Source organism: Heterodontus francisci, chromosome 7, assembly GCF_036365525.1.
Source record: "Heterodontus francisci isolate sHetFra1 chromosome 7, sHetFra1.hap1, whole genome shotgun sequence".
In the NCBI taxonomy this organism is placed as follows: Eukaryota; Metazoa; Chordata; class Chondrichthyes; order Heterodontiformes; family Heterodontidae; genus Heterodontus; species Heterodontus francisci.
Genome location: NC_090377.1, coordinates 13,740,347 through 13,753,647, shown reverse-complemented (window position 1 = coordinate 13,753,647; position 13,301 = coordinate 13,740,347). Strand labels below are relative to the sequence as shown.

The window sequence follows — 13,301 nt, the reverse complement described above, 5'->3', positions numbered from 1 at the left end:
GGAAAGATATGATTTAGCTAGAGACAGTGCCGAAAAGATTCACAAGGATGTTGCCTGGTTTGGAGGGCTTGAGTTATAAAGAGAGATTGGATAGGCTGGGTCTGTTTTCCCTGGAGCGAAGGAGGCTGAGAGGAGACATGATGGAGGTATATAGAATTATGAGAGGCATAGATAGGGTAGATAGCCAGAGTCTGTTTCCCATGGTAGGGGTGACTAAAACTAGAGGGCATAGATTTAAGGTGAGAGGGAGGAGGTTTAAAGGGGATCAAAGGGGTAAATTTTTCACACAAAGAATAGTGGGTATCTGGAATGAGCTGCCTGAGGAGGTGGTGGAGGCAGGAACAGTAGCAACATTTAAGAGGCATCTGGACAGGTACTTGAATGAGCAAGGCATAGAGGGATATGGAATTAATGCAGGCAGGTATAGATAGTATAGATAGGCATTATGGTCGGCATGGACGCAGTGGGCTGAAGGGCCTGTTTCTATGCTGTACGACTCTATAACCTCGGCCATTACTTTTACACATGCCTCTATTTACATGTTCAAGTGGACGTAGCTCTTGATCCCATGCTTTGATGTTATCAGCTCAAATGGTCAGGGACAACAGGTGCAGCTGCAACAGCCGCAGCAACATACGCGCAAGAAGGCCCCACCACTGGTAAAGAAGGGTTGCGCACCCCTAAGAAACAAAGGAAATGACAGTTTATTTTAAATCTTTAAGCAATATGATGGGGGAGGGTGGGAGCAGAGGAAGATAGGGGTGGAAAGTAAAAGGAGAGGATAGGTGGCCGAGTGCTGGAAGGGAAAGAAAGGCTGTGAGGATGTTGCTCTTAAATAGGTAGTTGGAGCACCTTACTGCGGAGTCCAAAGTCTTGTCTTGCAGTCAGGTGAGGGTTCTTTGCCTGGGTCGGCTGGAGCCGTGATGTACCTGTCCTGGGAGTGTTTGATGGGGCAGTGTAGAGGGAGCTTTACTCTGTATCTAATCCGTAATGTACCTGTCCTGGGAGTGTTTGATGGAACAGTGTAGAGGGAGCTTTACTCTGTATCTAACCCATTTTTTTTTTTTTTTCTTTTTTTTTTGCGTAACAGGCTTTCAGTTACTCAATGTTCTTTTCCCCCAAACACACCATTTGTAACGTGGCCACCACCCCCCCCCACGCGAAAAGGTTGGACAGCCCTGCTCTAGACTGACCTTCTAATGCAGTACTGAGGGACTGCTTCACTGTCAAAGGTGCTGTCTTTTAGACCAGATGTTAAACTGAGGCTCCCTCAGCTCTTTCAGGTGTACGTAGAAGATTCTATTTCAAAGATGAGCAGTGGAGTGCTCCCCAGTGTCCTGGCCAATATTTATCCTTCACACAACCACTAAAAGAGATTATCTGGTCATTGGTTGCTTGTGGGATCTTGCTGTGCCCAAATTGGCTGTCACTTTTCCTACATTACAACAGTGAATCCACTTCAAAATTACTTAATTGGTTGCAAAACAGTGGGATGTCCTGAGGTAGTGAAGGTATTATATAAATGCAAGTTTTTCTTTATTAAATGAAGGTCAGCGATAGTTTGTTTTTATTTCTCTTTGGCATGTTCTTTGCAGGTCTAGGCAGCCTGGACATCTTCCTCCTGGCCCTGCTGATGATGCCGGTGATTCAAGGAGGGTTTCTGGCCTTTCTCCTAGATAACACTGTTTCAGGTAAATTTACAAATCTTCCCAATGCCAATCAGTTTGACTTGTGCAGTCCTGGCTCCGGCTCCGGCTCCGGCTGGGTCCTACTGTGAGTAGAGAGTAACAGGTTTATATTGTACTGCTTACATCAGACAGGGGGCATGTGTGATCGAGGGTGACTCCACCATTTATCTCCATCGAAAAGTACAATTCTTGCTTTCATGTTGAAATGTTCCAAATGCTTTGCAGAATTAGTGATTTGTGGGAGTGCAGTGACTGTTGTTATGTAAGCAAACAGGGCAGCTACTCTGCTCAAGGATTAAGAACATCAATAAGAACAGCAGTAGGTCGCTCGGCCCCTCGAGCCTGCTCTGCCATTCAATGTGATCATGGCTGATCTTCTGCCTCAATTCCACTTTCCCTCCCACTCCCCATATCCCTCAGTGTCCAAAAATCTATGAATCTCATTCTTGAATATACTCAATGACTGAACATCCACCGCTCTCTAGGGCAGAGAATTCCAAAGATTCCAAACCCTCTGAGTGAAGAAATTTCTTCTCATCTCAGACCTAAATGGCCGAACCCTTATAAAAGATAGTTTTTAGGGCTTATCTGAATGATAGACAGGTAACATAGAGGTAATGTTACTGGACTAGTAATTAAGAGGCTCTGGAGAGAAGAATTCAAATTTCACAACAGCAGCTGAGGGAATTTAAATTCAATTAATGAATAAATCTGGAGTGCAATGATAGTCTCACTAATAATGATCATGAAACTATGGGATTGTTGCTAAAAACCTACCACTAATGCCCTTTAGTTTAGTTATACAGCACTGAAACAGGCCCTTCGGCCCAGCGAGTCTGTGCCGACCATCAACCACCCATTTATACTAATCCTACACTAATCCCATATTCCTACCACATCCCCACCTGTCCCTATATTTCCCTACCACCTACCTATACTAGGGGCAATTTATAATGGCCAATTTACCTACCAACCTGCAAGTCTTTTGGCTTGTGGGAGGAAACTGGAGCACCCGGAGGAAACCCACGCAGACACAGGGAGAACTTGCAAACTCCACACAGGCAGTACCCAGAATTGAACCCGGGTCGCTGGAGCTGTGAGGCTGCGGTGCTAACCACTGCGCCACTGTGCCGCCCTATAGGGAAGGAAATCTGTGGCTCTGGTCTCTATGTAACTCCAAATCCACAGCAATGTGGTTGACTCTTAAGTGCCCTCTGAAATGGCCGAGCAAGCCACTCATATTGTGTACACTGTGGGTGTACCTACAGCATTTGGACTACAGTAGTTCAAGAGGGTAGCTCACCACTGCCTTCTCAAGGGCAATTAGGGATGGGTAATAAGTTCTAACCTTGGCAGCAATGCTCATGTCCCAAGAACAGATTTTTAAAAAAAGAGCTGGCGAGCTTAGGATTCACTTTCCATGCATTAGTTTGAGTACAAGTGACTGCTGCTATTTTTGGCAAACACATGTTTGCGCACAGCAAGATCCCACAGCAATGACCAGTTAATCCCTTTTTGGTGGAGGGCAGGAATGTGGCCCAGGACACTGAGAGAATTTCCTGCATTTGTAGGAACATTAGAAATAGGAGGAAGTCATGCAGACACTTGAGCTTGTGCTGCCATTCCATGATATTATGGCTGATCTGTACCTCACAGCTCCATTTACTTGCCTTTGCTCCACATCCTCTGAAAACCCATACTCAACAAAAATCTACCCTTCTCAGTCTTGTCCCCCCAGAATCCACAACCTTTTTGAGGGAGCAGAGAATTCCAGATTTCAATGTAACCGAAAATAACAGCCTCTCCTCCAGTGTCAATAGTGCCACTAAAGTTAGGGGGTATATTCCCAACCATACAATGTTCACTAGGGTAATAGCCAGCAGTTTGCTGGTTGTGTGTGTAATTGCTTAATGATTGTTGGAATGAATTAAATTCCTGTATGTGTTCCCCTCCCGCGACCCACCCCTGAACCCCTCCCCTTCCCCCCTCAACACTCAACCACCCCTCGGACAGATTGAGGCAGGTAATTGCTCTCACTCCCCTAGATTGCAGCCAGAGGAAAACTTTGAAGTCCATGAGGTTCACTGTCCATCTCGTTCTCTCTCTCTCTCTCTCTGAAATTCCCTGTGCTGGAGCAGGATCATTCTGATGCGATTAGGGCTTAGTTTTTATTGCTCCTACACAAACCCCAAGGCCCTGAACGATCGTAAAAAAAGAAAAAGCGGTTCCAGTTCGTTGGGAATGTGTGTGACCGACTGCGACTAGGTAGCTAGACATACACTTAGTAACAGGCTCGCCAACTGCTGAGGGAACGGCGCTGTAAAACCCAGGGCCCCATGAACCAGAACAATCTTTTATGATTGCTAACAACCTCGTGTTTGTACAAGGTAATAAAAATTAACATCCCTAATTGCATGCGAAGGATACTTACACAGCTGACAATTGACTGACCTGAATCTACAAGACAGGTCCGTGTGGGAACTAGAGAGGTAGGTTGGTGGGTGGGGGTGGCTGGGTGTGGAGGAGTGTGGGGACATGTATGGATTAAATGATGGGGTGCTGCAGGAAGCCTAATTAAGGAAGGGGAATCCTCTCAATGGTTATCCAGTCACTCCTGCTGAAAGGTGTAGATTCCTCTATGTCGCTGTGCCCTGTGCTTGCTGGCAAACAGTAGCTTCCAGCAATACCTCGATTTTAAAATTGCCATCCTGGTTTTCAAATCCCTCCATGGCCTCGGTCCCCCCGCCCCATCCCTATCTCTGTAGTCTCCTCCAGCTCCTCAACCCTCCAAGATATCTGCATTCCATCTAATTCTGGCATTTCACATCCTCAGTTATATTCACTCCACCACAGGCTGCCATACCTGCAGCCACCCAAGCCCTAAGCTCTGTGATTCCCTCGCTGAGGGAGTGCAGCAGTGTTAGAAGTGTCGTCTTTTAAATGAGATGTTGTACCAGGAGCCCATCTGCCTTCTCAGGCTTATCCCAGAACACTATTTCAAAGAAGCACAAAGCTATTGTCTTTCAGTAATATTTATCCCTCAGCCGACATCCCTAAAAACAGATTGTCTGGTCAATATCACATCGCAGCTAGTGGGAGCTTACTGTGTGCAAATTGGCTGCTGCATTTCCTACATTTCACAACAGTTCAAACTCGTTTCATTGGCGTAAAGCACTTTGGGGCCATCCTGAGGTCATGAAGGGCACAACCAAAATACAAATGGTTTCCTTTCTGTGAAGGTTCTGGGCTGGTAGGACACGAGTCCCTTTATGAAGGGAAATGCTACTTTTGTTAAGATCTGCCCTGCCATGATGGGTTTCTTCATCACAGAGAAGGAGAGGAAAATAGGAGAGCTGCTCTCAAGGCTTTAGGAACTGGTGCCAGAAAATTCTGAATGAATCTCTGTTTACAACCATAAAGTAAACAGGCCTTTTGTCAATTATGTCAGGCAAAGGACTTCAGTGACCTGGAGCCTATCTAAACCTTATTGTTTCAACAGGATATAACTCCACCCCCCCCCCCCCACCCCTACCCCACCCCCGCTCCACACACACATCTGATGAGAACATTATCAATGAGCTTACAGAGAATATGATAAGGTTCTTTGAAGAGGTTTACACAGAGCAAACCACACAGGGCCTGCGAAGGTCACTCAAGACTCGGTTCAATCTAACTCATCGTTCCTTCTAGTTCGCTGGTACAATTTCTCGAGTCTGCCCTCACAACGGCGGTGGTGAAGTCGCATACTGTCAGCGATACGTTGCCTGCTTTTGCAAGAGATACCAAGTCCCGTTCGCCCATCACCCTTTTGCTGACCAACATTAGCTTCCTACTTCTGGTAACACCTCAATTTTAAAATTCGCATCCCTGTTTTTTTTTCCTTTATTCGTTTTTTGTGGGATGTGGGCGTTGCTGGCTAGGCCAGCATTTGTTGCCCATCCCTAATTGCCCTTGAAAACTGAGTGGCTTGCTAGGCCATTTTAGAGGGTAGTTAAGAATCAACCACTTTGCTGTGGGTCTGGAGTCACATGTGGGTCAGACCAGGTAAGGACAGATTTCATTCCCCAAGGACATTAGTGAACCAGATGGATTTTTACAAATCGATAATGGTTTCATGGTCACCATTAGACTATCTTTTTTCTCTGCCTCACTACCTTACTGTCTCCTTTAATACACTTCTTAAAACCTAGCTGTTTGAACAAGCTTTTGGTCACCTACCCTTACGTTAAAGACAATGCAAGCTGTTGTGCAGTACCCTAACTGTGGGTGTACCTACACCACATGGACTGTAGCGGATCAAGAAGGCAGCTCAGCACCACCTTCCAGAGGGCAATTAGGGATGGGCAATAAATACTGGTCTAGCCAGCGATGCCCACATCCCCCGAACGAATAAAAAAAATAAAATAGCCACAGTAGCTACTGAATCCATTTGCGTTCAATTGTTGCAACCTAATGGTTCTAGGCTTAAGGTTAGAATCCTGTTCTGGAGCTTAAGGGCAGGTGATAAGGAAGGTTCATGGATTGCTAAGGTTTTCATCCTGGGCCTATTTTGATCCACCCAATAAAGATGACATTTCTCAGGGCCTCCAAACTCCTTAATTTTCTCAGTCTTCCTTTCATTCATCAACTTGCTAAAACCCAAGCTTGACGTCACCTATAAAATACTTCTTGTGTTTATCCTATATTATATGAAAGGAGGGTCAGCAACGAGAGGACAGAACAACAACTTGCATTTATATAGCGCCTTTACTGTAGTAAACTGACACAGAGTTACGGTAATTTGCCAAAAATTCAGTGGGGAAATAAGGAGAAATCATTTGACACAGCGAGTTGTTGTGATCTGGAATGCGCTACCTGAAAGGGCGGTGGAAGCAGATTCAATAGTAACTTTCAAAAGGGAATTGAAAAGGAAAAATTTGCAGGGCTATGGGGACAGAGCAGCGGAGTGGGACTAATTGTATAGTCAATGGGCCGAATGGTTGAATGTAGTGTATCATTTTTTGATTCTATGATTCTTTAATCCCCTTCTCCTTGACCAAGTTTCCGCTCAACATTCTCAATTCCCCAAACTTGGCTTGCTGTCCATACTTTGTATTATTCCTTCTGTAAGAAGCTTCCTGGAACCTTCTATTAGACTGAGTGTGTGATATAAATGCAGATTGTTGAAATTGCTAAATGTTACTGTTGAAACACAGAGTATTAACATAAGGCTGCAAACTCAAGCACAAGGTAATCCAAAATTTTGGAAGCACAAGAATATATTGGTACCCCATTTGTACACCACATTTCACACTGGCATAATGTGTCAGCTTGGCTTAATGGTAGCTCTGTTGCCATTAAATTCGAAGATTATGGGTTCAAACCCCACTGTGGGCTGTGTGTATGTAACCTGGGCTCTGAGTACAATCGCTTTCAACTCAGCATCCATTCCTCTCCATCACTGAGTATTTCCAGCCTTTTATTTCAGAATTCCAGCATCCGCAGTATTTTGCTGTGGTTTGACCACAAATCTGTTGGATTATCGTAAAAACCCAGCTGGTTCACTAAATATCCCTTTAAGGAAGGAAATCTGCTGTCCTTACCCGATCTGGCCTATAGGTGACTCCAGTCCCACACCAGCGTGGCTGACTCTGAGCAGCCCTCTGAAGTGGCCGAGCAAGCCACTCAGTTGTATCAGGGATAGGCCATAAATGACAGCCTTGCCAACAATGCCTGCAACCTGAGAATGAATAAGAAAAAAAATTCCCTACAAATTGTGGGAGTAACTTCGCTGCGTGGACTGCAGTAGTTCAAAAAGAAGGCCCACCTTCCCAAGGGTATTTAGGGATGGGCGGAAAATAGGGTCTTGACAGCATTAGTTAACTAAACACAACACAGTGTTACACACACTGGAATACAGCATCTACTGTGGTCTTCCTGAAGGAACAGGACACCTCAGGGATGAGCTTCATGCCTATGAGACCCAAGATACAGGAAGCTGCCGATCTGACTAGCAATGCAGACCGGCTCGGAGGCATGTGTTAGAGGTTGGCCTGCTGGCCTCAGCTAGTTTCAAAGTGTTACGTGCAATGCTGGGCTCTAATCTCTCACTGGAACCATCTCACTGTCAGACTCCAATGTAAACAGGGGCGGCTCCGATCCTTATCAGCCTCAGCACCTGGAATGACCTGCGGTTGAGTCACTCTGGGCAATAATCAGTGCTGGAAACATCTTTTGAAAGTTAAAAGTTAATCGTCGCATGGCGACTCCAGCTGAATTTTTTTCCCTTTACTCACAACGAATAAATTCACAATGAAATCGGCCATCAGCAATATTTGGGTTGGGGTTGGGGACATGTCTAAGGAAACAGAAGATAGGGGAGAGACTGGAAAAGGAGGCAATTTCTGATGCAAAGGTTTGGAAGCAAAGAGGAATGGGGAAAGTTGTGAAGGATTTGGAAATGGAAGGAGAAAGACACTGCTGTAACAAAAGTCAAGAAAGAAAAACTTGCATTTATATAGCAACTTTCAGATCTCAGGATGTCCCAAACATTTTACAACTAATGAAATACCTTTGAAATGTAGTCACTGTTATAATGTAGGAAACACTGCTGGCCAGTTTACACACAGTAAGCTCCCACAAATGGCAGTGAGATAGTGACCATCTAATCTGTTTTGCCACGGGATCACTTATGTTCACCTGAAAGGGCAGACTTGAATCCACAACTTTCGGACTCAGGGGTGAGAGTGATACCCATGGGACTTACTGAGGCCCCGTCTGCCTGCTCAGTTTGACATGGCACTATTTTGAAGAAGAACAAGGGGAGCTCTTCCTGGTGTCTTGCCCAGTATGTACCCGTCAACCAACAACACTAAAAATAAAGCAAATCGCTTTCTCATTGGTGTTCGTGGGAGCTTGCTGTGCACAAATTAGCTGCCACGTTTCCTACACGACAAGACTCACAATGCTTCAAAAAGTACTTAATTGGCTGTGAAACACTTTGGAATGCCTGAGGTTGTGAAAGGCGCAATAGAAATGCAAGCCTTTGTTTTCATCTGATACACTGACCAGAGGAAACTTTCACCAATACGTTTCCAGCCTCACTGTTCATCATCACTGCCCCTACACCACGTTCCACCTCCCCCCCCCACATCCCTCCCCCAGCCCTCACACACACTTCACCCCCACATCTCCACTGCCTCCCCCACTCCTGTTGTTAGGATATTACAGAACGATGCTCAGTGCGCCTGCTTGTACTTTGCGTTCATGCTATAAACCTTTTATGGGCAGTGATACCTCATAAACACAACGATATATAGTCATAATTCTTTTATGAGGTTAGAAAAATTCGATGGGAGGTTTTACAGCCAAGACCCAAAGTGGTTAAAACTGCACGGGAGCCGGAATGTTATGGCATTATCCTTCCCAGGAAGCAGTGCCTAAAAAAGATGGGTGGGCTTTGACCCATCTCTGGTGCAACATGTTGAAGCCTGTTATAAGGCAGAAAGGATCAGTGCTAGGCCCAGGTTTTATTTTTTGCTTACAGGTAACTTTCTCCGTTAGGTGGAAGATTATTAAGCCTCCCCCAATGAATGATCGGGACATAGGAACATGAGGAGGCCATTCAGCCCCTCCAGCCTGTTCCACCATTCAATGGGTACATGGCCAATCTGTGACCTAACTCCATATAGAATCATAGAATGGTTACAGCACAGAAGGAGGCCATTCAGCCTGTCGTGTCCATGCCGGCACTCTCCAAGAACAACTCAGCTTGTCCCACTCCCCTGCCTTTTCCCCGTAGCCCTGCAAATTTTGTCTCCTCAGATAATTATCCAAAACCCTTTTGAAAGCCATGATCAAATCTGCCTCCACCACACTCTCAGGCAGTGCAACTGCCTTCACCCTGCATTCCTTTAATTCTGTGCCACATTTTGTTTGTTATTTCCCCTGTAAAGGGTTTTGGGAACTGTTACCATATTAAAGGCACTATATAAATGCAAGATGTTGAATTGATTTTGATTGATAGCCTTCCAGTATTCAGTAGAAAAGTGACAAATTGGCATAAAAAAGCAACCATTTTATACATTTGGGGAATTTAGAAAGGATTTTGATTTTGCATTTCTCCCTCTCCGTGTCACACCTCATTCTAAGCTATGCTCCCTTGTGGGTCAACATCTCTCCTGTACCTTTACTCAAGTGGCCTTGATATAGGTGTCGCTGACAAGGCCAACATTTGTTGCCCATCCATAACTGCCCTTGAGAAGGTGGTGGTGAGCTGCCTTCTTGAACCGCTGCTGTCCATGTGGGGTAGGTACACCCACAGTGCTGTTAGGAAGGGAGTTCCAGGATTTTGACCCAGCGACAGTGAAGGAACGGCGATATAGTTCCAAGTCAGGATGGTGTGTGACTTAGAGGGGAACTTGCAGGTGGTGGTGTTCCCATGCATTTGCTGCCCTTGTCCTTCTAGGTGGTAGAGGTCACACACATGCACGACCCGCAAGGGTAGTTAGTCATCAGGAAAAAAAGACCTTTTTGGGGTAATAATTGAGGTGTTTAAGATGTTTAAAGGAGTTGATAGGGTCGTTACAGAGAAACTATTTCCTCTGGTGGGTGCAGAGTCAAGAACAAGGGGGCATAATCTTAAAATTGGAGCCAGGCCGTTGAGGGGTGATGTCAGGAAGGACTTCTTCACACAAGGGGAGTGGAAATCTGGAACTTTCTGCCCCCCCAGAAAGTTGTAGAAGCTGTGGGGGGATCAATTGAAAATTTCAAAACTGAGATTGGTAGATTTTTGTTGGGTAAGGGTATTAAAGGTTACAAAACCAAAGCAGGTAGATAGATTTTAAAAATACAAATCAGCTATCAACTAATTGAATGGGCAGAACAGGCTTGACAGGCTGAATGGCCTTCTCCTGTTCCTATGAGACGTTAGAGCTTTGCCAGAAAGTTACATATTCATTTGGTATTGGTGAGATAGAATAAGTCACACTTGCAAGCTTCATTCTTGACTGACAAATAATTGCCCAGTTTGTTGGGTAAGGGTATTAAAAGTTATGGAACCAAGGTGGATGGATAGAGTTAAGATACAGATTAGCCACTGTCTAATTGAATGGCAGAATAGGCTGGAAGGGGCTGAATGGCCTCCTTATGTGCCGATGACCCTGATTTTCTTTCAGGGTGGAGAGTTGTTGAGTTCAGTTGGAGCACCCTCACTACTGCCCCCTGCTGATGTTAGCCAACTCCACAGACCAGTGATTGTTCCAGGACTCAGCGTGACAACACATTTCAAAAACCATTTTTTTAAATGGGTGCCTTTGGGAGACTTACAAAGTGTCTTAAAACGTGCTTAATAGTACACAGCAGCAGGAATGTTATAAAGTTAGAGTGCTCTCTCAAAGGTGTTATTCATTATCTATCTAATTGCCGGGGACTTCAGTCAGATGGAGAGACTGGAGAAGCTGGGATGTTTCTCCTTAGAGCAGCGAAGGTTAAGAGGAGATTTAATAGAAGTGTTAAAAATTATAAAAGATTTTTGATAAGAGTAAATAAGGAGACAATGTTTCCACTGGCAGGAGGGTCAGTAACCAGAGGACACAGATTTAAGATGATTAGCAAAAGAAGCAGAAGATGGAAGATGTTTTTTTTTTACACAGTGAGTTGTCGTGATCTGGAATGTGCTGTCTGAAAGGGCAGTGGAAGCAGATTCAATAGTAACTTTCAAAAGGGAACTGGATAAATACTTGAAGGGGAACAATTTACAGGGCTATGGGGAAAGAGCATAGGAGTGAAACTAGTTGGAAAGCTCAACCAAACAGCTGACAAAAACAAGATGGGCTGAATGGCCTCTGTTTTCTCTGATTCCATGAACTCAACAGTGCTACTGTCAGGAGGCTCTGAAAGGAGGCCAGGACTTCCCAGTGAGGCTACATAAAAGCTGGGTCTGCCTGCTTGCTAATGGTACTTTCATGTACCCTAGAAGCACAGAACGGTGCAGAAGGAGACCATTTGGCCCATTGTGCCTGAACTAGCATTTTAAGAGAGCTATCCAATTCAGCACTCTCCCCAGCTCTTTCCCCATAAACCAGCAAATTATTCTTTTTCAAGTATATGTCCAATTTCCATCTAATATAGTACCATTCTGATGAATTTGCGCTGCACTCCTCCCTGAGATGCGGTGCCCAGAACTCAACGCAGTACTCCAGATGCGGTATTTTTTAAAAATTCATTCATGGGATGTGGGCGTCACTGGCTGTGCCAGCGTTTATTGCCCATCCCTAATTGCCCTTGAGAAGGTGGTGGTGAGCTGCCTTCTTGAACCGCTGCAGTCCATGTGGGGTAGGTATACCCACAGTGCTGTTAGGAAGGGAGTTCCAGGATCTTGACCTAACGACAGTGAAGGAACGGCGATGTAGTTCCAAGTCAGGATAGTGTGTGGCTTGGAGGGGAACTTGCAGGTGGTGGTGTTCCCATGCATCTGCTGCTCTTGCCCTTCTAGTTGGTAGAGGTTGTGGGTTTGGAAGGTGCTGTCTAAGGAGCCTTGGTGCATTGCTGCAGTGCATCTTGTAGATGGTACACACTGCTGCCACTGTGCGTCGGTGATGGAGGGAGTGAATCTTTGTAAATGGTGTGCCAATCAAGCAGGCTGCTTTGTCCTGGATGGTGTCAAGCTTCTTGAGTGTTGTTGGAGCTGCACCCATCCAGGCAAGTGAAGAGTATTCTATCACACTCCTGACTTGTGCCTTGTAGATGGTGGACGGGCTTTGGGGAGTCAGGAGGTGAGTTACTCGCTGCAGGATTCCTAGCCTCTGACCTGCTCTTGTAGCCACGGTATTTATATGGCTACTCCAGTTCAGTTTCTGGTCAATGGTAGCCCCTAGGTTGTTGATAGTGGGGGATTCAGCGATGGTAATGCCATTGAATGTCAAGGGGAGATGGTTAGATTCTCTCTTGTTGGAGATGGTCATTGCCTGGCACTTGTGTGGCGCAAATCGTATTTGCCACTTATCAACCCAAGCCTGGATATTGTCCAGGTCTTGCTGCATTTCTACACGGATTGCTTCAGTATTTGAGAAGTCACGAATGGTGCTGAACATTGTGCAATCATCAGCGAACATCCCCAAATCTCACCTTATGATAGAAGGAAGGTCATTGATGAAGCAGCTGAAGATGGTTGGGCCTAGGACACTACCCTGACGAACTCCTGCAGTGATGTCCTGGAGTTCAGATGTTTGACCTCCAACAACCACAGCCATCTTCCTTTGCGCTAGGTATGACTCCAACCAGCAGAGAGTTTTCCCCCACCGATTCCCATTGACTCCAGTTTTGCTAGGGTTCCTTGATGCTAGACTCAGTCAAATGCTGCCTTGATGTCAAGGGCAGTCACTCTTACCTCACAATTGGAGCATAACTTCCACCTCTTTGTATTCTAACCCTCTTAAGATAAAGGCTAACATTCCATTTGTCATTTAAATTGCACCTGTCCATTGACCCCTAACTCTTTTCCTCCACAGTCATAGAATCATAGTCATAGAGTTATTCAGCACAGAAACAGGCCCTTCGGCCCATCGTGTCTGTGCCGGCCATCAAGCACCTATCTATTCTAATCCCATTTTCCAGCACTTGGCCCATAGCCTT

General features: G+C 45.4%; 1 protein-coding gene across 3 annotated transcripts in view; it reads left to right on the top strand.

Annotated features, from left to right (window-relative positions):
• Positions 1-13,301, top strand: part of LOC137371859 (solute carrier family 23 member 3-like) — a 60,523-nt gene that overhangs the window by 46,041 nt on the left and 1,181 nt on the right. For all 3 annotated transcript variants that reach the window (XM_068034818.1, XM_068034820.1, XM_068034819.1), the window contains one exon: positions 1,596-1,691. In XM_068034818.1, coding sequence (XP_067890919.1) covers positions 1,596-1,691 — 96 coding nt within the window. The remainder of the gene's footprint in view (positions 1-1,595; positions 1,692-13,301) is intronic.